Source organism: Ursus americanus, chromosome 8 (genome assembly GCF_024610735.1).
Source record: "Ursus americanus isolate L20-20 chromosome 8, mUrsAme1.1.p, whole genome shotgun sequence".
Taxonomy (NCBI): Eukaryota; Metazoa; Chordata; class Mammalia; order Carnivora; family Ursidae; genus Ursus; species Ursus americanus.
Genome location: NC_142134.1, coordinates 62751534 through 62776563, shown reverse-complemented (window position 1 = coordinate 62776563; position 25030 = coordinate 62751534). Strand labels below are relative to the sequence as shown.

The 25030-nt window shown below is 36.4% G+C and overlaps 1 protein-coding gene and 1 pseudogene across 4 annotated transcripts in view; both read left to right on the top strand.

The window, feature by feature from the left end:
- Window positions 1–25030, top strand: part of STIM2 (stromal interaction molecule 2) — a 138458-nt gene that overhangs the window by 55219 nt on the left and 58209 nt on the right. For all 4 annotated transcript variants that reach the window (XM_087864240.1, XM_045799276.2, XM_045799275.2 and 1 more), the window contains exons 2-3: window positions 1122–1252; window positions 24686–24800. In XM_087864240.1, coding sequence (XP_087720366.1) covers window positions 1205–1252; window positions 24686–24800 — 163 coding nt within the window. In that variant the 5' untranslated portion in view covers window positions 1122–1204. The remainder of the gene's footprint in view (window positions 1–1121; window positions 1253–24685; window positions 24801–25030) is intronic.
- LOC148109599 (non-histone chromosomal protein HMG-14 pseudogene) lies at window positions 13172–18555 on the top strand (annotated as a pseudogene).

Genomic DNA, 25030 nt, shown 5'->3' with positions numbered 1-25030 from the left:
TAGTAAACATCTAGACTACTTTATTTTAAAATACAGGCATGGTATCTAAGACACAAGGACAAATGACTTGAACAAAATCAGACACTTAATTTATAACAGGGGCAGAATGATGAACTAAATTTTTAACTGTTGTTGAGAAGACCAAACTGTGGCTAACCCTTCTGTTATGCTAGTAACCACTTTAAACTTTTAGGCCATTCCTATTTCTAGAAATACATGTGGTTCTGATGATGTTTTCAAAGGGTATTTTAGTGACCTGGTAAAACGGTAGAAGTAAGTCCTTGGACTTTGTCAGTCTGCCAGTCAGCCAGATTGGGTGTGAATGAAGTTTTGGCCGTATGTTTTCATTTTAGTGTATAGGCTGTTTACTATTTGAGTCAACAGGTAACTTTTACTAATCTGATTTTTAAGCTTTGAAAAGCCTTAAATTGCCTCTAAATTGTTAGTTTTTGACAACCTGAATATGGAAATTTACACATTTTCCATAGGAAGAGGTTTAACCAATAAATATATATTAAAGAAAACATGAGGAATACGATTTTTGAAAATTCAGTATTCTTTCCCCCAGTTTCTCCTTGTTAAATTTACAAAGTGGTGTATTTTAAAAGGTATTCATATGGGTGGATTCTGATTCTTAAAAGTGAAAAAAAAGTCTCTATCATATGACTCTTCTGTATATCCTTTTCTTGTGTTCTCTTCTATATTTTCTTGGATTCATATTTTAGTTAAGCTGGATTCTTCGAAACTAACATCTTGTATTCTATGATTTTTAGGGTTTTCTTTCTTAAGTGGTTCTATTTTTGGGGGGAGAAATAATTAGTAAACATGATGGGTTGGAAAAGAAGAAAGTGGTTCAATATATGTAAGAATATAGACAACTTGAAGTCAGTACTGGAGTTACTCCTGGTGGTAGTTGCCTAATATCCATTAAATTGAGTTATTTATTTTTAGTGAGTTGTGTTCATATTTTATACTTTCAATGACTCTACTAGACTTTTAAAAACCCGTTGGTTTGACTTAGTCTGAAATTTAATATGTTGTTTTTCTTTTAATTATATTCTCAACTATATAGTCTATGTTTTGGTACAGCAAGTTAGTGATTGCCCTTTATTCTTTTTCAGATCCCTGCCTATCACTGAGTCCACCATGCTTCACAGAAGAAGACAGATACAGTCTGGAAGCTCTTCAAACAATACATAAACAAATGGATGATGACAAAGATGGTGGAATTGAAGTAGATGAAAGCGATGAAGTAGGTGGAAAGCTTTCCCTGTTATTCTCTTAAATTTTCCGATTATTCATCATGTGAGTCAGCTTCATCTTCAGTATCTTTAGTTTTTCTCTTTGCATTCTAATTTTACCCTTTGTATTTACACGCTTTTCCTTTTTTCTTTTTTCCTCATGCGTATACAAGTCTTCCCAGTTTTATAAGAATCTTCAGTCTCATGTTCTCGCATTTCTCAAACATATATCCTGTTCAGACTATATCAGTTATTATCTATTGCTGCTTTATAAACCGCCACAAAGCTTGGTGGCTTAGGACAACAACGGTTTATCATTTCTCCTGAATCTCTGGGTTGACTGGGCTCAGCTGGGTACGTTTTCTGTTCCCTTTGGTATAGGTTGAGGTCACTGTGATGCAATGTGGTTGCATTCAGCTGGGAGCTCTGCTGGGGCTGAAATGATGACCTCTTAGTTTTCGCAATCTCTTTCCATGTGGTCTCTCATCATTCAGAATCTGGCTCAGGCTTCCTTACAGCATGGCAGCTGGCTTCCAGGGGACAGTGTTCCAGGAAAACAAGTTCCTATGTGAAAGTGCTTATCATGCTTCTGCTTGCCTTGCCAGTGCCTGTTAATAATCAAATTGGTTAAAGCAGGTTATTTGGCTAAGCTCACAGTCTGTGTGGAAGAGGATTATATAAGGGCATGAATGCTAGGAGATGTGGTTTATTGGGGGTCACTGATGTAATGATCTACTGTACCCACTGTACAAATAAATCATGTTTTATTTCTTAAACATTGTCATCTTCCCCTTGGCATCCCTTTGGCATCCCTCTTAGTTTCTCCATAGAAGTTTTTCTTTATTTGGTTGGAGCCTTACTCTAGCCAAGTCCCCTGGTTGTTTTCAGGCCTCTTCAATCTCTTTCTTATATTTGTCATGATTGAGATGCTTCTCTTTTAGTTTATACGATACTAAATTACGTTTTTTCTGCATTATCATCTAATGTTATATAATAGTGACATTTTCTAATCACATTGTTACCTAATAGTAACATTCTCTAAAGATTAATTCTTTTTTTTTTTTTAAAAGATTTTATTTATTTATTTGACAGAGACAGCCAGGGAGAGAGGGAACACAAGCAGGGGGAGTGGGAGAGGAAGAAGCGGGCTCCTAGTGGAGAAGCCTGATGTAGGGCTCGATCCCAGAACACTGGGATCACGCCCTGAGCTGAAGGCAGACGCTTAACGATTAATTCTTGACCTGCTCTGTAACACATTTACCTTGCGAATGCTCATCCTTTTGTAGGCTACACTTGATTCCTCCATCTCTAAGCCAAGTAGATTCGTGACCTGCATATATTGCTTTCTGCCTGACATCTTTTGAGGGTTCTTACTTTTGCTTTCAAGTTAGTTTGTCTAAAATAAAATCCCAGCTGTCTTTGAAGTCCCTCACTGTTCAGTGGCCCTTCTGGACCTACTTCTCCTTAGTTTTAATTCTTCGAAATCAGGTATTGGTGGACATCTTTGTAAAGGCCCAACTTATGGGTTGAAATGTGTCCCCCACAAAAAAACATATTTTGAAGTCTTAACTTCCAGTACCTCAGAATATGACCTTATTTAGAAGTAGGGTAATTTCAGATATAAATAGTTATGATAAGGATATACTGGAGTAGTGTGGGCCCTTAGTCCAATAGGACTGGTGTCTGTATAAGACAGGAGAGTACCACATGGTGACACAGACACTGGGGAAAAGATGACCCTATGGAGGCAGAGATTGGAGTTACGGAGCCACGAGTCAAGGACTGACAGACAAGGATTGCTGGTGACTCCAGAAGCTAAGAGAAAGGCATGGAACAGATTTCTCTGTTATTATAGAGTTCAGTTCCCTCACTGGTCAGGTGGGTGGGACTGAAAGTCCCATCTCTCTAATCGCCTGGTCTTCCTGCTGAGCAGCCCCATCCCAAGGTGATCTAGAGGCCCCATTCTAAGTCCTCTCTTCGCATGAACTCAGATGTGATCAAAAGGGGCAAAATGCACTCCTATCACTCAGGAAATTCCAAGGGTTTTAAGAGCTCTGTGCCAGGAACCAAGGACAAAGACCAAATATATTGCTTCTTAGATCACAATTACAGAAATATTTAAATCTGGAAAGATAGCAAAAATTCATATTTTTCAATCATTAAAAATACCCGCCCAAGGAACGATCTGTTAAACTTGCACATAATATATAGACAGAGAGGGATTAAGCAAGCTTATGCAGGTATTTGACAGCCTATTTAAATGTATCTGATTGCATAATAGTTCCTCGAATTACAAGTTATTTTAATCTTTTTAACCTCATCATCAGATAATGCTCAAATGTGTGAAGTGTTATCATTTATCACTCTGCCAAACAAAGTAAGCATGCATGGCTATATAATTTATACTTCAGTGGAATTCTTCTTGAGTCTTTTAAATTTCAGTGGAATTCCAAACGTTTTGTAATAAAGGTTAGAACTAAAAACTTTATGTTAAAATGTAAAGCTTATGTTAAAAGAACCTATAACTCTGTGAGTATGACAGGTGAGCTTTAATGTTTAGAAACAGGAGATGTTATTCTTCTCTTGGTATTTCTTCTAATATTAATATTCAAAAGTAAATAAGGTATGTCTCCATATTTTATTTGTACCTTACAGAATCTAGAAGTCCACTGTCCAGAATGGTAGCTACTAGCTACACTGGCTGTTGGGCACTTAAAAATGAGATGTGTTATAAGTGTAAAACACACATCAAATTTTGAATATGAGAAAAATAATGTAAAATACTTAAACTTTAAAATATTGATTACCTGTTGGAAATGATAATATTATGGGCATACTGGATTCATCAAATATAAAATGAATGCCAAATGTTTCTTTTTACTTTTTAATGTGACTTCTAGAAAATGTCACATCACATGTGTAGATCAGGTTAGTTTGTATTGGAAGCACTGATCTAGAGACTGTGGCGTGTTGTAGGCTTTAAGGAATGAGTTGTTAATTCTGTGGTTCTTGGACTATTTCAGTGCCTTCTGATCAGCATAGCTACATCTTGATTTATATTTCTTGTTGAAATGTCTCTTTTTTAAAGAAGTAAATGGTAATATCATTATGGGTTTCTAGCAGTCATCATCAGGAAACTTCATGAGTTTAATAGGAAACCTTAGTCAAAAAAATTAAATTCTTAATTTCTTGTGATCTTGGTTTAAAATGTTACTTTTTTAAAATTTAGAAAAATATTTAGCATTTTAAAATGGTACTTGAAAACAATTTTTCTCTCTTTTTTTTTTTTTTTAAAGATTTTATTTATTTATATGACAGAGATAGAGACAGCCAGCGAGTGAGGGAACACAAGCAGGGGAGTGGGAGAGGAAGAAGCAGGCTCATAGCTGAAGAGCCTGATGTGGGGCTCGATCCCATAACACCGGGATCACGCCCTGAGCCGAAGGCAGGCGCTTAACCGCTGTGCCACCCAGGCGCCCCAATTTTTTTCTCTTTAGTGCTTCTGCTTCTGTTTTTTGTTTTTGGTCATATGAGAAAGCATTTACTCTTCTAATTTATTCATGCATTTAATATTGAGCTAATATTTGAAGATCTGTTTATGCCAGATACTCAAATAGATCTTGGAATATATCTGGGACAAAACAGACAGAATCTCACATAAATCTTTAAGCCCTTAAGTGGACATTTTGTTGGATGCTTGTGAAAAGGCAGACTAAACAAAAAACAAAATAAGCAGGAAAAAGGGGGTTGAGGACAGGTAAATGATGGGTAGCTGTAATTTTAAATAGGGTGCCCTCGGCAGGCCTCATTGGGAAGGTGATATTTAAAGTGTATACTGCATGCAATACTTGGACAAGTAGAGTAAGTGGCAATTTTTCAGAGCTATTCTCAAATTGAAAATAGAGGACATGAGTGTTTTAGATTAGGAACAGGATGTAAAGATGTAAAGCTTTTGCTCTCCAGGTCATTGTCTTCTGGCCCAAGATCAAAAAGATTAGAGTCAGTGTATGCTCAATCTGTGACCTGTTTAGATTGAGTTTTTGATTACAGTCATCTATTCTGCCAATATTGAAGATATTTTAGAAAGTGTAGGTATTTGATTAAGAAATACTTTTATTAAATAAGAGAAATGAATGGTTTTGTTGCCTTGAACACAGTGTAGGAGGCAATGAGAATTCACATTGTTATTGCCTGCTTTGTTACTGAAAACTTTATGATAGTTTCTAATGTGTATGAACTTTGTTTTTACTTTTTCTCTTTCTTAAAGTTTAAAAATCCCTTTTTCCCCCTAATTTTTCTTCCTTTTTATATCCACACTTACCTTTTACTGATGTCATTTGGAATAAATAGTTTTAGAGTTTATGTTCTTATCAGTTGTTTGATTTTTATAATTAACTTTAAAACCAATTTATATAAAAAAACTGTACCTGGTATTTCAGTTTTTCTTACATTTAGCTGTTCTGCCTGAAAAGCACCTCTGTCATCATTTGTCTATATACTTCTTAGAAAATTTAGTTAACAGCACAGATATATGTGTGTCTGAAACAAGGAGAGTCATGAAAGTAGGAAACAAAAGTAGGGTTAGAAAAAACTACTAGAAAATACATTTTAAAATAGGATCAGTGACTTTTGAATTATGTGGAGTACTGTTTCCAAAGGAATAGGTGCATGTATTTTTAAGTTAAAATTTTAACTTATGTAATATCTCTTGCTGTGTAACAGATTCCTCCCCCCCACCCCCAAATTTGGTGGCTTACAACAATGTACATTTATCATCTCACAGTTTCTTTGGGTCTGAAATCTAGGTGTAGCTTAGCTGGGTCTTCTGGCTGTGGGTATTTCATGCAGCTGCTATTAAGATGTCAGCTGGTATTATAGACCTCTCGAGGCCTGATGCATGGCAGATCCACTGCAGGGCCTACTCATGTGGCCCTTGGCCCCCCAGGTCTTCACTGGTTGTTGGTTTGAGACAACAGTTAACTGCCACATGGCTCCTTCCATAGGGCAGCTTGTAACATGGCAGTGGGCTTCCCTTAGAGAGAGTGGGAGGGAGCCCTGAGAGAGAGAGAGCAAGAGAAGGGCAACAACATGGGAGTTACAAGTCTTTTTGTAAGCTAATCTTGGAATTGGAATCCTTTTACTCTTTTGCTATATTCTGTTTGTTAGAAGGAAGTCACTTGGTCCAGCTGATACCCAAAGGGAGACTGTTAGACAAGGTATGGATGTGAGGATGTTGGGGTCATTGGGAGCCATTTTTAGAGGCTGCTTAGCACAGTTTCTGTACTCTGCTAACTACAGATATTTGATGGAAAATTCTCAAGCCACGAAATTAATAAAGTATAAAAATGATAAAGTTATACAACTTCCTTCTAAAGGCTTTATATTGGAGGGGACCCACAGTAAGACTTTTCATATTGATCTTAGTCATAGAATATGTCTAGAATTTTAAAACATTGATATGTCTGATTAAAATTATCTATGAAGTAGTATTTTGTTGCTAGTAATTATATGTAATAATATGCACAAATGGTCCGGTACAACTTATTTGACGGAAGGATCACTTAGCATTCACCTGAAAGGACAAGCAGAGCAAAGGTAAGGTAAAGAGAGATTAGGTGCTAAAGAGTCCTTGATGTCTGTTAAGTTATAATTATTGAGGCATTTTCCTGCATACTAGAATTTTTATAGTTTCATAGTTCAGTAAACATGCTATCATAAAAATAGACTTTAATTCTTTCTGGAAAATAATAGCAATAACCATATAATTAGAGTAGCAGAGACTGTTAATAGGTATTCAGTAGAAAAAAAGGGTTAAATGGCCAAAATTGGGAAATGATGGGTTCTTTTAGTTTTGTTACTGTAGGAATTATCAAACTTACGTTTATGGATTTATATACTAAAATAATAGAAAACATTTATTAGTGTTTGCTATTTGTTTCACACTCTAAGCACTTCGCATGGACTATGGTATGTACTCCTCATAGAAACCCTATGAGCTGAGAGTATACTCCTCATCTTATTTGCAGAAGGAGGTGAAACAGTGTACACGTGGTCACCAGCTCGTGAGTGATATGGGTGGGGTTTGAGGCCAGACTGAATGATGTTCTTGTTTTCCAGTATGTGTTGCTTTCTTATGTTAATGTGTATCATCAGTCTCCATCGTTATGCCCTCCCTAGTACAATTTACAAATAAATAGCTATATATAAGTAGCGTACAGATACAGGAGATATACCTATATCTGTATATACAATAGTATATTAGACATGTAAATACATACTATTATACTGTTACGCTTTTTAAAAATGTTCACAAATATAAATGAAAACTGAGATAGAATTAAATAGAAGTTCTCATATTTTCTCCCTCATGAGTGGATTAGATTGTGTATCCCTATGGGGTCTGGGCAACTGAAATTGGAGACGACTACACTAATGAATTATGAAGCAAGATCTGTTATAAGTCACATAGACTTCATTCCATTTTTATAAGAACAGGTAACTGAGAATTTTTCTAAAACGCATATTCCAGGGACACCTGGGTGGCTCAGTCAGTTAAGCGTCTATGTTTGGCTCAGGTCATGGTCCTAGGGTCAAGCCCCGCATTGGGCTTTCTGCTCAGCGGGGAGCCTGCTGCTCCTCCCGCCTGCTGCTCCCCCTGCTTGTGTGCACTCTCTCTCTGTGTCAAATAAATAAAATCTTTAAAAAAACAAAAAAACGAGTCCCAGAGACACTGCTAATGTTATTATTTATTCTTCTTTAACTTTCATTGTTCACTGTATAGAGGTCTCTTAACTGTATAGCACATCAGCTCCTGATAGACTTATGGTGACCTCTCTGCTTTTCAAGATTGGAATTAGCTCTGATACCTATGACACCTGGAAGAAATGGTACTGTAAGAATGAAGCAAAACTCACACATTTATACTAATTCAGAAAAAAAGGCAGGGAATTACTGAGGTAGAACATTTAGTTATCATTTTGATAAGGGAAGACATGGTTAAAATCTACATTTTATTTCCTTTGTTTCAAAAATACTTTTTCTGTAAATTTGTCGCTATGACCATTGTACCTACAAATTCTATTAATTTTTAATTTAATTTTTATTTGTAGGGTGTTTATTGATCTGTAGAGATCCTAGAAGAGAAGTAGTGATTTTGAACACCTGTGAGTAGGGATCTATGGAAGAAACACCCTTCTTTATCTACAAAGGAGTCATCTCTTGGAATGTGTGTATAGTTTTTTCGATATTCTGCAACGTACCAAAATCTTCTAAGCATCAAATATCTGTTTGTCGTTTTGCTTACCTCTTCTCTTTAAACATTTTTTTTCAACTGCAGTTTGGGCAATTCAAAATTATATGGAGGCTGTCTGTGTATTTTGGAAGCAAGGTAGAAAAAAGGTTGGGGCACTCTTCTTTGCATATAGCCTATAACGAGGAAGGAAAGGTGATAAATCCATAGGACAGAGTGGGTCAGCACAGCCAGATCTTTGGGCCTAAGGGAGAGAAGTGGATGAAGAGGAGTTGGTATAATTCTAAAAGATTGCTCTAAAAATCAAAGTATGTTCCCTGGACAAAGCAGCAACTTTCGGAAATGCAAATTCTCAGGACCCATCCCAGGCCTACTGAATCAGAAATGTGGGAGTGGGGCCCAGAAATCTGTATTTTAGCAAGTCCTTTGGTGATTCTGATGCCCACGTTATCCTTTAATAAATCTTATAGTTGTTTTTGCATTTTGTAACAACTTTTATAATAGTTTTTATAATCTCGGGCACAGTATTTATATTTGGCTACCCTGATGGTCTTGCAAAAGATATTGTTTCCTGCCCCTGTGCTTTGTGATTTTACTTTGCCCAAGTTCTGTAAAATTTTTTTAATATGTTCTACTGAAAGTCATAAACATGTGTAACACGGTAATTATTATAGTAATAATTGTTACTGGAAAGCAGGGTGTGCATGTATATTGCTGGGGAGAGGATTCTTTGCTTTTAAAGTAAGATGGTCCTGTAACCTAGAATGGTTAAGAACCATTGTATAAGTTATTGAGATAGATCTTAAGAAGTGTCTTTATTATTTCATAATTGTATTTAAGATATTTCTTAAGTTCTAAGCTTGCTGTCTTTCCTCAGCATTTTTTAGTTGAGTACCCAGGTTTTTTATGCCTTGTCTGGACATCTGTAGTACCTCTTTACTGGGCTTCCTTCTCTATCTCTTGCTTTTCCAATTAATTTACCTACTGCTTTTATCTTTCTGTTTATGTTATTTGATAAGAATGAATTCTCCCAGACTATTTTCTTTTTCTTTCTTTCTTTCTTTCTTTCTTTCTTTCTTTCTTTCTTTCTTTCTTTCATTCTTCATTCATTCATTCATTCATTCATTCATTCATTCATTCATGTTTTACAGTTTTTTAAGTTGGCTCCATGCCCAGCGTGGAGCCCAGTTTAGGGCCTGAATTTGCAACCCTGAGATCGAGATCTGAGCTGAGATCAGCCTAACCGACTGGGCTACCCAGGCACCCCTCTCCTAGACTGTTTCTTTCTTTCTTTTTTTCTTTTATTAAAGATTTTATTTATTTATTTGACAGAGCGAGAGACAGCCAGCGAGAGAGGGAACACAAGCAGGGGGAGTGGGAAATGAAGAAGCAGGCTCCCAGCAGAGGAGCCTGATGTGGGGCTCGATCCCAGAACACCGGGATCACGCCCTGAGCCGAAGGCAGACGCTTAAGGACTAAGCCACCCAGGTGCCCCTCCTAGACTGTTTCTATTCATACGTCTTCTTGTCCCTCAAAGCAACCACCGCAGAAACCAGAAGACTTTCTCTTACCTTACCATGGCTTGCCAACCAGACAGTCTTGCCTCTGCCTCCTCTGAGTCTGATGTATTATAATGGGTACCTTCTTCTTGATACGTCCTTAGTTGTATGTCATTTGAGAAACACCATTGGTACTATCTAGTTCGGTACCTATGGATTAAGTGGGCTTTTGTGCTGCAGTAGGTAGGTGCTTAAATATCATAACAGTTTCTGTGGAAAGATGTGTTTCAAATGGCAAATACACAATCTTAAATACAACAATTTATAAACTGGGAATGAATGGTCTATATTATGAGATCTGTCTATAAAGAGCCAAAAACTTCTGAAATCATTTTATGGCCTTGAAACATTCAACCCAGTGCCTTTGGCCTCTTTCTAGGAAGTTACCACAACCCCTGCTTCAACTAGTAAATCTTTTAGCCCCCTTCCTCCAAATGATTTCCACTTTCTTTAGTCAGAGTATCTGGCAATTATATATTTTCATTAAAAAAATCCTTTCCCATTGCTGTTCCATTAGTTTTTCATTTCCCTTTATAGGAGTTTCATATTAAATACTGTTACACACTGGAAGGGGGCAGAGCAGCAGGGGTGTGAATCAGGATCTGTGTCTATACTGCTTCAGTTCCAGCCTGACTGTACAGCCAGTCCTGCTCCTCTCCGCCCCTCCTCCCCCAGGCATTTTCAGGATCACAGCATGGCATTGCATTTATGTAATACATTTTTTTGAGAGTTTAGCACACTTCACATATCTCCTCTTCTAAAACATCTGAGTTTCAGTATACAAAAACTATTTATTCCCACTTCACAAATGAATTAAATAAAATTGTACCTTTACTGTAACATTAACTCTATCTACTTTATAATTGTTGCTGTTGTGGATATGGTGACATATAATTCATCATCCAAACTGAAATACTTTTGAGAGTAAAAGAGGGTACTATTAATAATTACACCAGGATGACAGGTGCAAATGAGGACTGTCCTAGGCAAATGGGGCCATATAATTAACTCACTATATGTCTTACCACAGTCTGCTTTCCAGTGTAATTACCTTTGTGTCTTGCTCACTTTACTAAATTGTTATTAAATTGATCCAAGTATTGTGTGAATGTTTGTGCTATTAGTAAAGCTTGGATCTATTCCAATTCGGTTTATCACGCTAAGTCTGTATGTATGGGCACCTTGTTTTCTAGTAACATGACAGACTTTGACATAATTCTGGTTTTCCTAGAGCTAAGTGATTTTTTTTTCTTTTTATTCTCTAGAAATAAAACAGTTTAACAATATTTTCTGTATTAACATAAAATAAAACTCATTGACTTTCACAGATTTCTAGAATTTATTTTTAAAATTTATTTATTTAGAGAAAGAGCATGAGTGGGGTGAGGGGCAGAGGGAGAGGGAGAGAGAGAATCTCAAGCAGACTCCACACTGAGCACGGAGCCCAGTGTGGGGCTTGATCCCACAACCCTGAGATCGTGATCTGAGTAGAAGTCAAGAGTTGGAGCTTAACTAACTCAGCCACCCAGGTCTCCCTGTTTTTGTTTTGTTTTGTTTTTCTTTTTCTTTTTTTTTGTTGTGAATTCCTGGCTTTCCCTATTATTCATATCTGAAGAATTGTATATAATAGTCTAAATTTTCCTGTTCACCTATCCATTGTTTGGCTTGCGAGAATTTCTCTCAGAAGTAAATGTTGCAGTCACTAACCCCATGGTCTTCAGAAGACTATTTTGCTCTAGAAAGCTGTTCTTGTGGCCTTAAGGTTGTAAGGTGCTATGCTACATCAGGGATATATAAGGTAAATTGTTCTTATCCTCTGGGTAACCCCACCATATGTTGATTATAACATCATGGTTCATAAAGCATTTATGGTGTCTCACATTATCTTCAGCAGTGTTGTTTCGGGATAGGCAAGACAGGTGGTATCCCTGCTTTATAGATGAGTCTGCGCTTTGATTAGATTACTTAGGTCATACAGCTTAGGGGACTGGGCCAGAGCCCAACCATGCCAAGTCCTGTTCACTCCTGAACACGTTTAGGCACACTTCCAAGTTGTTGTTTTTTGAACTTTTGTTTAGTTTTGAGCCCTGGACTATGAAAGAACATCCTTGGTTACATTTTTGAACTGTATTTCTATTAATGACTTCAGTTTAAGTTGGAAACTTTAGGCATTGAGATCAGCTGTTTCACTAGGACCTCATACCTGCTTCTTCCCTGTATTTGGTCTGAATCATGTTCAGTTGTGTCTTGAGTGTTATCTTAAGCATGGCTGGAGATTCTACCTTATCTCACCCTAAAGACTACCTTTCACCCCTGTATTTCCTTGCTGGGTCTGACCTGGCTTGACTTTGCTCATGGCATTGACAAAGTACTAGTATTACCAAGAAGTGTTGATGACTTGCTTTTTATTACCTCTCATACCCACTGGCCTTTTTACAGGGTTATTAGGCCTGGAGGGCTAAAAGTATAAGGCTATTAAACTCAGTTGATAAAGAGAACCTTTTTAAGATGAAGGAATATTTTGTCTTGATCCTGAAAATGTTTCAAAAAATTTGATAAAAAATATTTGAGAGCCTTTCACTTTAAGTGCTAATCCTTGCCCACTGACCTTCATTTTTATATCTCCTAAGTTCCTAAAATTTCTTTGAAGTCTTAATTAGGGAGGTATAGGATTTTTATGGAATTTAAAAACTATTTTTAAAATTAGCTGCTTTTTTTGTTTTCATTTTTCTTTTCTTTTCTTTTACTTGGTTCCTTCAAGGGCTTGGGAAATATGCCTGGGCTCCTGACTGAGGGCGTTGTTGAGTATTCATTTTAAAAACAAAACACACCTAATGTTTTAAAGTTCCTATTTATATGTACAGCACTGTACTGAATATGGAGCAGAGCGAAAAAACAGGCATAGACTTCCATAAGCTTGCCATCTAGTAGGGCGTATGAGGCTCTGTGTGTCTAATAAAAGGCATGTCATGGCGTATTGTGTCCTGGCATATTATGTACTAGGAATACACATGAATCGTGGAAGTGCTCTCATGTCTCAGAAGAGAGGGTGCACATTTGTTTGAGGAGCATCTAGAAAAGCATGGAGTAGGTGTCCTTGAGATGGGCCTCTGGAAGTAGGCATGGTTTTTACAGGTGTAGATGATGGGCTGGACGCTCCAAGAGGAAGGGTCAGGGGAGGGAAAAAGCATTACAGCAAGAATATGAGGTACGAATTTATGCAATAGCCAATAATAATTCAGTATGACTGGAGTATGGTGGCATGAGGGATAGCATTGAAAAGAACTTGCTTGGTTTTTTCTCTTCCTGCTTCTGGTTACTTCTCCGCTGATTTCTTCATTGTTCTTACTTTTCTTGCACCCTGAAGTGTACGCATTCCATTATATTTTAAAAAAAAGTTTTTTAAAGCAGTTTGGTTTACAAGATTGATAAGGCACAGTGATTTCCCATATACCCCTTTCCCCCACACATGGGGTATATTCTCTCTTATTGTTAACATCACCACCAGACTGGTACATTTTTTTACCAAGGAGTAACCTACACTGACATGTCGTAATCACCCAAAGTCCGTAGTCGTCATTAGGGTTTGGTCTTGGTGTTGTGCATTCTCTGGGTTTGGATGGATGTAAGATGACATGCACTCACCAATATAATATCATACAGGGTGACTTCACTGCCCTAGACCTTCTCAGTCTGTATTGTTTGAGGCATTTCTTCTGTTCTTTCTCTGTTTCTTCTCCTGGCACTCCCATTACACATATGTTATACCTTTTGGAGTTGTCTCACAGTCCTTGGATACTCTCTTCTGGCCTTTTTTTTTTTTTTCAGTTCTCTCTTTGCTTTTTGTTTCTGCAGGTTTCTATTGATACATCTGTCCTCTGGAGCAGAGTGTTTTTCTCAGCTGTGCCCTGTCTACTAATAGGCCCATCAAAGGAATTCTTAATTTGTGTTCCATTCCTCTTGATCGGTAGCATCTCTTTCTGCTTCTTTCTTAGGATATCCATCTCTGCTTATATTGCTTATCTGTCCTTCCATATGTCTACTTTATCCACTAGTATCTCCAGTGTATTAGTCTTGGTTGATTTAAATCCCTCATCTGATCAGTCCCTACTATATCTGGTTCTGATGCTTGTTCTGTCTCTTCATATGGTGTTTTTTGCCTTCTGGTATGCCTTGTCATTTTCTCTTGAGAGCTAGATATGGTATATGGTATAAAAGAAACGGCTGTAAATAGGTCTGTAGTAATATGGTGGGGAGGGGAGGTGTTCTGTAGACCTACGATTAGGTCCCAGTCTTTTAGTGAACCAGTGATTCTGGACTGCGACCTTCACAAGTGTTTCTCAGTTTTGGTTTTTTCTTTTCCCTTTGGTGGAATAGGATGGCTAGAGTGAGTTGGAATTGGGTATTTCTCTTCTCCCACTGGAAGGCTAGAGACTGATAGGGTTGAATTGAGCCTTGTCAGTTAGGCTCTGATAATACCCCTGCAGGTTAGGCTCTGGTTAACTAGTTGCCCTTGAGGGTAGACCTCGTTAAGAGGAACAGAGTGCTCTGGAGTACACATCTTTTTCTCAACTTAAAATAGGATTATATCTCAATGAACCCATCATAAGTTGAAAATACCGTAAGTCAAACATACATTTAATATACTTAACCTACTTTAAATGTGTTCAGAACACTGACATTAGAGTTGATCACACTTTGAGAACTACCACTGTTGTCTACCATATATAGCCTAGACTTCTTAATTTGGCATTTAAGACCTTTTATAGTTTGGTCATAATTTATCCTTCTAGCCATTATCATTTACTCTGCAGCTTCTTGATGCACTCTTACCCTCCCCAAAGTGAACTGCTGACAGACTGCTCTTTGGACACATCTGTATTCTCATGCCAGGAGAGGCCTTTCACTCAGGATTTTTCTCATTCTTTTCCTGTTCCATTTTGCATGTTAAACTATATCTTATAAGATTAATTTTAAGTATTAGCTGAAATGGAACTTCATCCATATAAAGCTTCCCTGTTTATTGTGTTTTCTTCCGTTATTCTTCTAAGCCAGAGAAATCCCTTGGATTGCACTATGATACGTATTTGTTGCTTTCTAGTTTAGCTTGACCCTATTTCCATTTCATTTCCTGTTAGCCAACTCTGTGTTTTACCTGTCTCACATTAGTTACATAGCTTATGTGTGTGGTGATAGAGGGAAATTGAACTCCTTCTGTAGGCTATAATGAGGAGGCCCAGCAAGCCAGCATTTCTGGGATACCGGTATAGGATTGTCATATTCAGAGAAATGGGTTACAGGGGTTCCAGCAGCTAGGGGGCAGGAGTGATGGCAGCTCGGCAGTCCAGGTTTGTGAAGGCTTTTGGGACACCAGGGGCTGCCTGCACATGGCCCACACCTGCCCCGCCATCGTGAGGCCCAAGAGGAAGATAGCTCTGCTGAGGGGGCAGTAAAGGAGGAGCCAAGAGGAGGATCAGGTTGTCCCCTAAACCTGCTTCTGTAGAAGTGGAAATGAATCAAAAAATGGCAGCAGGAAAGGATAAATCTTCAGATAAAAAAGTGCAAATAAAAGGGAAAAGGGGTGCAAAGGGAACACAGGCTGAAACAAGGGAAGACTTACCTACAGAAAACAGAGAAACTAGAAATGAGGAGAGTCTGCCTCTGATACCACAGGAGAGAAAGAAGCCCAGTCTGATTAATACCATATACCAAGTCTTTATCAGTGGTCTCTGTCTCCTTTTGTAAACAATCCAGAGGAATACTTTTATCAACTGTTTCATAAATGCAAGTTTTTTTAGTAGCTCCAGAAACATTTTTAAGGAGAGAATCCCACTGTATCCCATTTTTTACGTGTAAATGCTTTTTTAAGAAGTGAAGTCATTTGCTTGGTATAGCCAGAAAATAGTGGGTTATTGCGTATGGGAGGCTTTGGTTGTCTTGGGTGTCAGCCTGACATTCCATAGATGGGGTAGTTTCTATATCCTATAACACAAAGCATCCTAAAGGGCAATTTGAAGTCAGTCATGCATTTAATACATCTTGAACATTTTAAATTACTTCTGTTCCTGTGTTGCTTTTGGTAAAATTGTTTCCTCAAGAAAACCACTCCTTGATCTTGGCTCTCCCTGTCAGAATTTTTTTTTTTTTTTAAGATTTTATTTATTTATTTGACAGAGATAGAGACAGCCAGTGAGAGAGGGAACACAAGCAGGGGGAGTGGGAGAGGAAGAAGCAGGCCCATAGCGGAAGAGCCTGATGTGGGGCTCGATCCCACAATGCCGGGATCACGCCCTGAGCCCAAGGCAGATGCTTAACTGCTGTGCCACCCAGGCGCCCCTCCCTGTCAGAATTTTTACACTCTGTAACATCTTTAGTTGTAGTAGTCCAGTTTTCCTAGTAACTTTGTTAATGTGCTGTGACAGATTAGAATTTGAGTATGTAGTGTATATGATACTAAATTGTGAATTAATGGGACTTAACAGTGTAACACCGTACAACACTTGAAGATAATAGTACTTGATAATCTTGTTAAGGAAAATTTACCTCCAGATATTAAGCTGGAAAGTCACTGGAATAACTGCTTAAAAAAGAATCACAAGTACATGATTTTTTAGGTCTTTGGTCCATACATGAAGAATTGTGTACAAATTGAAATGTCTGTGTACTAATCCCTAGAATAAGCAATAAAATCTCACTTATGACAAAACGAAACAACCAAAAAAACACAAAGAAATGGGTTGTAGTTACAACCCTGAGTGTCACCGATGGTAGTGTTTTAAACTCTTCTATCCTGAAAAACCAAAAAATGATAAAAAGACATTTACAAAGTATAATATATGGCAAGTTAATATAATCTCTTAGAGGTTGGCTTAATGATCATGGGAGATGAGCAGTACATTTAGAATAAATAATATCTTTTTTAATGAATAAAATTGTGTCCATAAAAGATAATGAGTTTCTTGAAATTCTTGATGGTTTAAATATTTGAGGTGTATTTTACATTTGATTCAGTGCAGAAGTTTTAGCTGTACAGTTTCATGAATTTTGACGAATGTATATACCCATGTATCTACCACCCCAATTATGATACAGAACATTTTGATCCTCAAATTTTGGAACTGTTAACTTTCTTTTGTAGAAGACAGTGAAGAGAAATCTTTGTGTTGCTATAAAATCTATTAAGTATAATTGGTTAGTAATTTTCCTTTACCTTCCCATTGCTAGTCTATTTCCTATGCTTTGTGGTGTGTTTAAAATCATATCCTAATGATGTGATAACTAACCAGAGATCTTAGGATTGGGGTACGGAAGTTTTTCCTCTCTCCTTGTCAGAGGCCATATGAGGCCACTGGGGTTGCTCATCCACCTTCATTTATGGCTATAAACTATATATTCTCTCCTCTTACTGTCGATTCATTGTTTATGCCCCTCGCAGAAGTGAATTCTTCCACCTGAGCACTCTACTCCCCTTGGCAACTCTAGGACAATGTTTTCAGCAATTTTCCATTTTCTGTTGGATCTTTCCCATCTGATGCAAACCTGCCGTTGTTTTCACACCTCATAAACACAACAGTATAAAAACTTCTCCTGAATCTATTTCTCCCTTTGGTTATTGCCCAATTCCTTTGTCCTTCTCTTCCAACAAGCTCCCTCAAAAGGATTTGTGTACTGTTTTTCTTCTCTCGTTCTTTCTTGAATTCACTTAAGCTTTTGCCTCTGTTATTCCTTCACAACTGTTCTTACTATGCTCAGATTTCCATCTGGTATTAGTTTCCTTCTGCTTACAGGGCTTTTAAAAACATTTCTGGCAGTACAGGACTTCCTGTGATAAACTCTTACTGTTTGTATGTATGAAAAATTTTTTATTTTGCCTTCATTTTGAAAGATGTTTTTGTTGGGTAACAATTGTAGGTTAACAGTTTTTTCTTTCATACTTTAAATATGCTTCCTAAGTGGTCTCTGGATTGTGTTTTTTGTCTGACAGAAATTCTGCTATCCCTCTTATCTCTGTTCCTCCGTACCTATTGTGTCTCTTATCTCCCCTCTCCTACCCAGTTGCTTTTAGATTACGCTCTTTATTAAACCCTTGTTTTAAGCTATTTGATTATGATGTGTATTGGTGTAGTTTTTTTTGTGTTTCTTGTCTTGAGGCATATTGATCTTCTGGGATCTGTGGGTTTATAGTTTTAATAAAATTTGAAAAATTATGGCCATTATTTTTTCAAGTATATTTTTTTGTCACTCCCTTTTGGCTCCTTATGGACTCCAATTACACTTATGTTAGGCTGCTTGAAGTTGTCCCACAGCTGACTATCTGATTTGGATAGTTTCTCATGCTTATTATATTTAAGTTTGCTGATATTTTAGTCTGTCATATTTATTATTAATCTCATTTAATGTATTTTTCATCTCAGTCATTGTAGTTTTAATGTTTAGAATTTTGATTTGGGTCTTTTAAAAAAAACACTTCAGTCTTACATGTCTCCATTAACATGTTCAGTATTAACTCTGGTTTCTGGAATATATAGAATATAGCTATAATAACTATTTTAATGTCTTTGTTTATAATTCTCTCATCTTTGCCGTTTTTGGATTGGTTTGATTGACTTTTCTCCTAGTTGTGGGTTGTTTTTTTCTGTATCTTAGAGTACCTGGTAATTTTTCATTAGATGTGAGACATTGTGGATTTTACCTTGTTGGGTGCTGAGTATTTTATATACATAAAAGTGTTCTTAAGCTTTATTCTAGTGCAGGGTTAAGTTACATAGAAACAGTTTAATCCCCTTGGCTTGTATTTATAAGCTTTTTGGGGGGCAGAATCAATGTAGTTTAGTCTGAGGTTAGTATTCCTCAGTACTAGGGCAAAACCCTTTTTAGTATTCTACCTGATGACCTACATATTAGGAGATTTTCCATTCTGTCTTGTTGGAACAAGCACTATCTCTTGTCCTTTGTAATCTTCAAAGACTATTTCCTCTAAATTTTTTGTGTGTCTTTTTTCCTTGGCTTGCTGTGGCTTCCTTGCATGCATGGGGTGATCAGTAGTCACTAAAGACTCAAGGTACCCTTTCTAGATAATCCAGCTTCTCTCTCTGTGGCTCATTCTTCTCTGGTACTTACACTATAATCCCTACCCTCCTTAGTTCTCCCCCACTTCCCTCTTTTCAACTCAGAGGACTGTCTCTGCTTGGGTTCCCTCCTCCTGTGCTTTATCCTGGAAGTTCTCTTCAGGAATTAATTGAGGGCAGTCACAGGGCATACTTTGTTTTTGGTCTCCAGGGATCATTGTACTTTATTGTCTTGATGTTCAATGTCTTGAAAATCATCATTCCATGTATTTTATTTGGTTTCTTAGGTTTTTGGGGGGAGGGTGGTAAATCTTGTGTCCGTAACCTCTTCTTAACTGGAAATACAAGTTCTGACTTACTAAATTTTAGCCAGTAAAAAAACAGGACATTTTTGGTTACATCTTGAATGCTTACTTCTACTTAAAGTAAAATTCACATATTAATGTTAAATCTGAATGACTCATCTTATATGTTACTATTGTTATGCTTGATGGATATAATTTTGACTTTTGTGTGATCTCGTGAGTATTGTTCACACACAAGTTCATGGATGGCAGGAAGACATTTAAGTGGGTATGTGTGTGTTCAGAGTTCTAGAAACTGAGACCAAAGCCTAATGGTAGATTTTGGCCAGAAACTAGGGCCAAAACTAGACTATGGTATATCTCTACTTGCCACAATACCTACTTATTTTAATAATAATAATAAACAATAAATAACAGATAAACAATCAATGCAACAGATTTTCACCATATATTTGTAAAACTGTGCTCTTTTTTTATATTTATAATTTTTAAAGGTATTTTTTTTACCTTTTATTTTCCAAATAAGAACACAGAAGATGAGTCATTTGCCTCTGTCTTTGGATTCTTATTTTAGTGTTCTTAAGGATAGTATAGTACTTTATTTATTTATTTATTTTTATTTTGAAATTTACTATTGGATAGACTGATGGAATCATAGATAATTTTGTTAGAGATTTTTGGATTATAATCAACAGTAATCTTGAAGAGTAGTCATGATATATAGGTCATGTATTGATTCCTATAAAACAAATGACTGGTATACTTCAGCTCATAAATATATTGTGTTTTACAGGTCTTTGTAAACTCGTTGTTTGACTGTCATCTGTCATCTCTATTAACTGATCATTCAGTTGAATTAGTGTAATAAATAATGGTTCAGTTCTCTGCCTAGCTCATAAAAGGCTACAGTGTAGCTTAGATGGTGTTGAGAGTCATTGTGAGGCCAGTTGAACTCTGAGCTGTTGTGAGAACAGAACAGAATCCTAAGGAGGTCATTGGTGCATTTACTGTGGGTAAACTGGGTTTGACTGATGGGTTTTTGATGTTGGGAGCTTAAGGAATGGGACTTACGGCTGATAACATACTGTAGCAACTGGGCAAAAGTGTAAAGTTATGCTTGTGTTAAGGTATAGAAACTGTCCAGATCAGCTTGAAGTTTTCTTTAGTATAGAATTTTAATGTTTGAAAAAAAATATTTGAATTTAGGTTCTGAAGAATTTTTTCTTAGATGTTAAGTGATTTACCTTTCTCATTCTTAATTCCATGAAAACATATTCTAGATTGCCTGCGTTCTCTTATGTTTTCGTATAGGTGTCATCATCCATCTTAGATGATAGGATCAAAGTTATTAAGGCAAATATCTTAGTACTAGCCTGTATCTCTGCATTGTTACAGGATTTTGTGTGCCAGGTATCAAGCAAGATTTTATATTACTACACTTAGATCAGTGATTATTAATGGTGTTTTGTAGTATCTCAAGAGTTATCTTCTGCCACTTCAGGAATGAAAGAGTGTGCATATCAAGGCAAAGATTTAACTTGTTATTTTAAAAAATAAGTGATTTACATGAAATAGCTGACGTTGTTGAGTGTTTGCTACAAACCAAGCACTGTTTTTTACACTTCACGTGAAATAAGTCACTTTTGATATATGACTGTTATTACCATTTTGCTGATGAGAAAACTGAAGCACAGAGAGGAAAGTAGCTTACTAAGGTCAGTAGCAAATAGTACATTTGAGATATTCATAGTCTGAAGATTGAGTCTATGCTTTCCACCAAAGCACAGTTTGTGGGATGCTCAGTTGTGGGATGAAGAAACAGGGGCAATTCATGCTTTATTAGCATGGTATCATTTCTAAGAATTTGGGAATCAGTGCGTTTTCCAGAATATCCAAGGTTAGGATAGCGGTGTGAATAGTGGTGAAGGACTTAAACTTTGGAATTCTTTAAAATTTACTTCCAGTATTTGGTTTTCTTAAATAACTCTATCAAATCGAATAAATTGTCAACCCTCCCTTTGCCTTACCTTTTTCATCTGTACAAGTGCGGTTAATAGTAGTCCCTTCTGGTTATGCATTCTTTCCCCTGAGACATTATACTGAGCTATTTTAGTATTATTTTCAAGACAGGAAGACCCTGCAGTTTTTTGCAGGAACCCATTTGCTTTAACTGACTCACATATCAGACCTTGGACACTTGTTTTGATGACAGGTGTCCTTTGGGAAAATCTCTGCTTACATTGTCAGTGAAAAGGTTGTGGTTGTCCTTTTCATTTCTGTGTTATGTATTTTGTTTCAGAATGTCTGAAATGGTAGTTTTAAGAGTATTGGGAAATTGTAGCTTTATAAATGTCTGATATTTTCCAAGATGTATATTAACCTACCAATCTAGTCAGGGCGAAACTAATTTATTCAGGCTTTAAACTTCAACAGCAGTAACAACTCAAATTATTTTTATTGCCTAACACTTCTGTGTACTAAGAATGAATTTTTAATTTAATCTTTTTCATAACCATATGTGGTGGGTAATTTTATTTTCCTCACTGTACAAAGGAGAAATATGAGGCTAAAAAGAATACAAGTAGTAGAGTCAGATTTTGAATATAGTCTGTCACACTCCAGAGTCTGAGTGCTTAAATGTGTTGATAAATCACCTCTCCTTGGGTATCGAGATCTTAAAATTGTATATTTAAAAATAAAAGGGGAAATACCTATGTATCATTGTTATGTCATGGAAATCAGGACAAGAATTGTGTACTCCAGGGGGTGCCTGGGTGGCACAGCGGTTAAGCATCTGCCTTTGGCTCAGGGCGTGATCCCAGTGTTATGGGATCGAGCCCCACATCAGGCTCCTCCACTGTGAGCCTGCTTCTTCCTCTCCCACTCCCCCTGCTTGTGTTCCCTCTCTCGCTGGCTGTCTCTATCTCTGTTAAATAAATAAATAAAATCTTTAAAAAAAAAAAAAAAAAAGAATTGTGTACTCCAGGCCTCCTGAGGAACTGAAAGGGGGAAGTCTTCAAGAATCAAGGCAGTTCCTGGTGCCATTTCTTTCTCTCTCTGTTCTCTTTCATTATTTTCTGTCTGTACGTTTTGGCTTCCTCTGTACGTGGTTCATCTTGTCTATTCATAAAATGGTACCTTCAACACCAGTTTCCTTATCATCTTAAAAATCCAGAACCATCACCAAGTGACCCAGCCTTTTATGGTCTGAATTGCATTTCCTTGTGAAATAGAATCCTTTCATCCTGGTTGTACTCTGAATTGTTTTCTTCTGGGTCAGGTGTCCATCCTTTAGTCACGTAGCTTTGGCAATGGGTGATAGGTTGAGGAGGGATGACTGAACTCATTCAGAGATCTACACTTGTGTTGGTAGGGAAGGAGGTATAGGCTGAAAAGAGCCCTCAATGTGTCTATACTAGCATGTATCAGATTTTATTAAGCACTGTCATAAAAATAATGCAAATACGAAATACAAGTATAAATGCAGATATAAGAAAAAATATATAGCATCAAAAATAAAGAGTATAAATACTAAATACAAATAATATATGTGTTAGAGATACAAGGAACTGAAATCAGCTTATCATCTAAAAGCTAACTTCCTGAAACTGGATATGTAAATTCCATAATGGGTTTAGAAAAATGTATTTAAAAAAATCATCTGTGTGAATGTTTTTGGGAAGAATATTCAGTAGTCATCTATTTGAGTACTTCTGTATTTGTAATATCGATGCAGCCTTTCCTATAGTAGGTATAATTAGATACATCATTGGACATGTTTACCACCTTATTTGCAGTACATTATTTGAAGATTTACCTCATAGAATTTTAGATTCCATTTTCCTATTTAATTCACAGATTTCAACAAATAATAAGTATTTGTCATTTTCTCATGCATTTTCAGTTATTGGTGACTGCTTTTAAAATTTCTGTAGTTAGCCTGCCTCAGTTCTATAATTTGCAGTTTTCTGTGAAGTTTTAGAAAAATCTGAACAGTCAAAATGTGATCTGTAGGAAACATAACGGAGATAAGGTTTAATGGAAGCTGGTGAGTTTTAGTGTATTTGGTTCAGTCAAAATTTTTCCAACTTAGTTTCAACATACAGTAATTCTAGTGCTTTCTAGTCACATTTGTGATCAAAATGTTGAAGATGTATGAGATATATAGAGTACACTTCAATGTGGTTTTTATGAATTGTGTTATCTTGGGGTCATATTTTAAAACAGAAGCATATATTAATTTTTAAATGATAATTTCAGGGAAAATGCAATTCTGTGCATTTTTCAGTTTTGACCCAACATTTTGGGGAGCCAGATAGTTCTTTTACATTAAGTGAACTATAGATAATATTCCTGAGCTTTTTTTTTAATTGCCTTTTTTTTGATATCTTAATTCTTTTATTTTTTTAAACACATACTTTGGCAGTTATCTATACATTCATCCTAGGCTTACTAACATATAAAATATTCAGTGGCTAGAATGCCTCATCTAGTCTATATATGGAAATTAGCTTTGTTTTCTTCAATACATTGATCCTAAAGCCACAGAACTCTACTTTTAGGTTCTTTGTGTTCATGTGGTGAAGAGAATTTCCTTGGACTTCCCTCCACCCCTGTGTATCACAAATATGAAACAGGTGCCATTTGTTCCAGCTGACTGGACCATTTCCAAGGCAAGCTTCCTCCCTGCTTTTTTCATCATCATGCTTCTCATTCTAGAATTTCTCTCTAGCTCTTGAACCTTTTCCAAGCTAGGGGCAGTTTCTGAACATCTCAATGTCAGTGATTTTTCCAGGTAAATCTACTGGATTCTGAAGGTATCAGGAAAAACAAAGAGGAATGGGCAGAAATAGGAAATTAGAAAAATATGAAATAGGAGGAGTTGGAGCAAATTATTTTACTTCTTTGGGTCTTGGTTTTGTCATCTATTAAATGGGGATACATAATATAGAATTATCATGAGGTTAAATGAGTCTGTGTGTGTATGTGTGTATAGACATACTGTAATATAGGATAGTACCTGGTAAATAATGAGCATTAAATGAATACTTTCATTGTTGTTGTTATGATTAGTAGTAGAAAACATTTTATTAAATATATTTTACAAACATGTAAGAATAATGTGAGTATAAAATACCAAAAATGTACCAGTTGTTATCTGAAAATTGCCACCTACTGAATTTCAAAATTTTGTTTCTGAGTTTACAGAGATGATAAAATAGTGAATTTAAGTTTACTTAACTTAGTGTTTTCTCTTTTATAGTTTATCAGAGAAGATATGAAATATAAAGATGCTACTAATAAACACAGCCATCTGCACAGAGAAGATAAGCATATAACTGTTGAGGATTTATGGAAACGGTGGAAAACATCAGAAGGTAAGACTGTTTTAATGAATTGAATCCTTCATCTGCTCTTCTGCCCTGCTTAGCCATGGTTAACTCACTAATTGCAAATGATTTTGTGAAAAAAATCAAAATAACATTTTGTGTGAGGATATTTATATATTAGTAAATACTTTTTCTATGTTCGATTTTGAAAAATGATTTTTATCTTAGGATTCATTAAGGGTCAGCTTGTTTTCAGATAATTTGATGTCTTATACTAG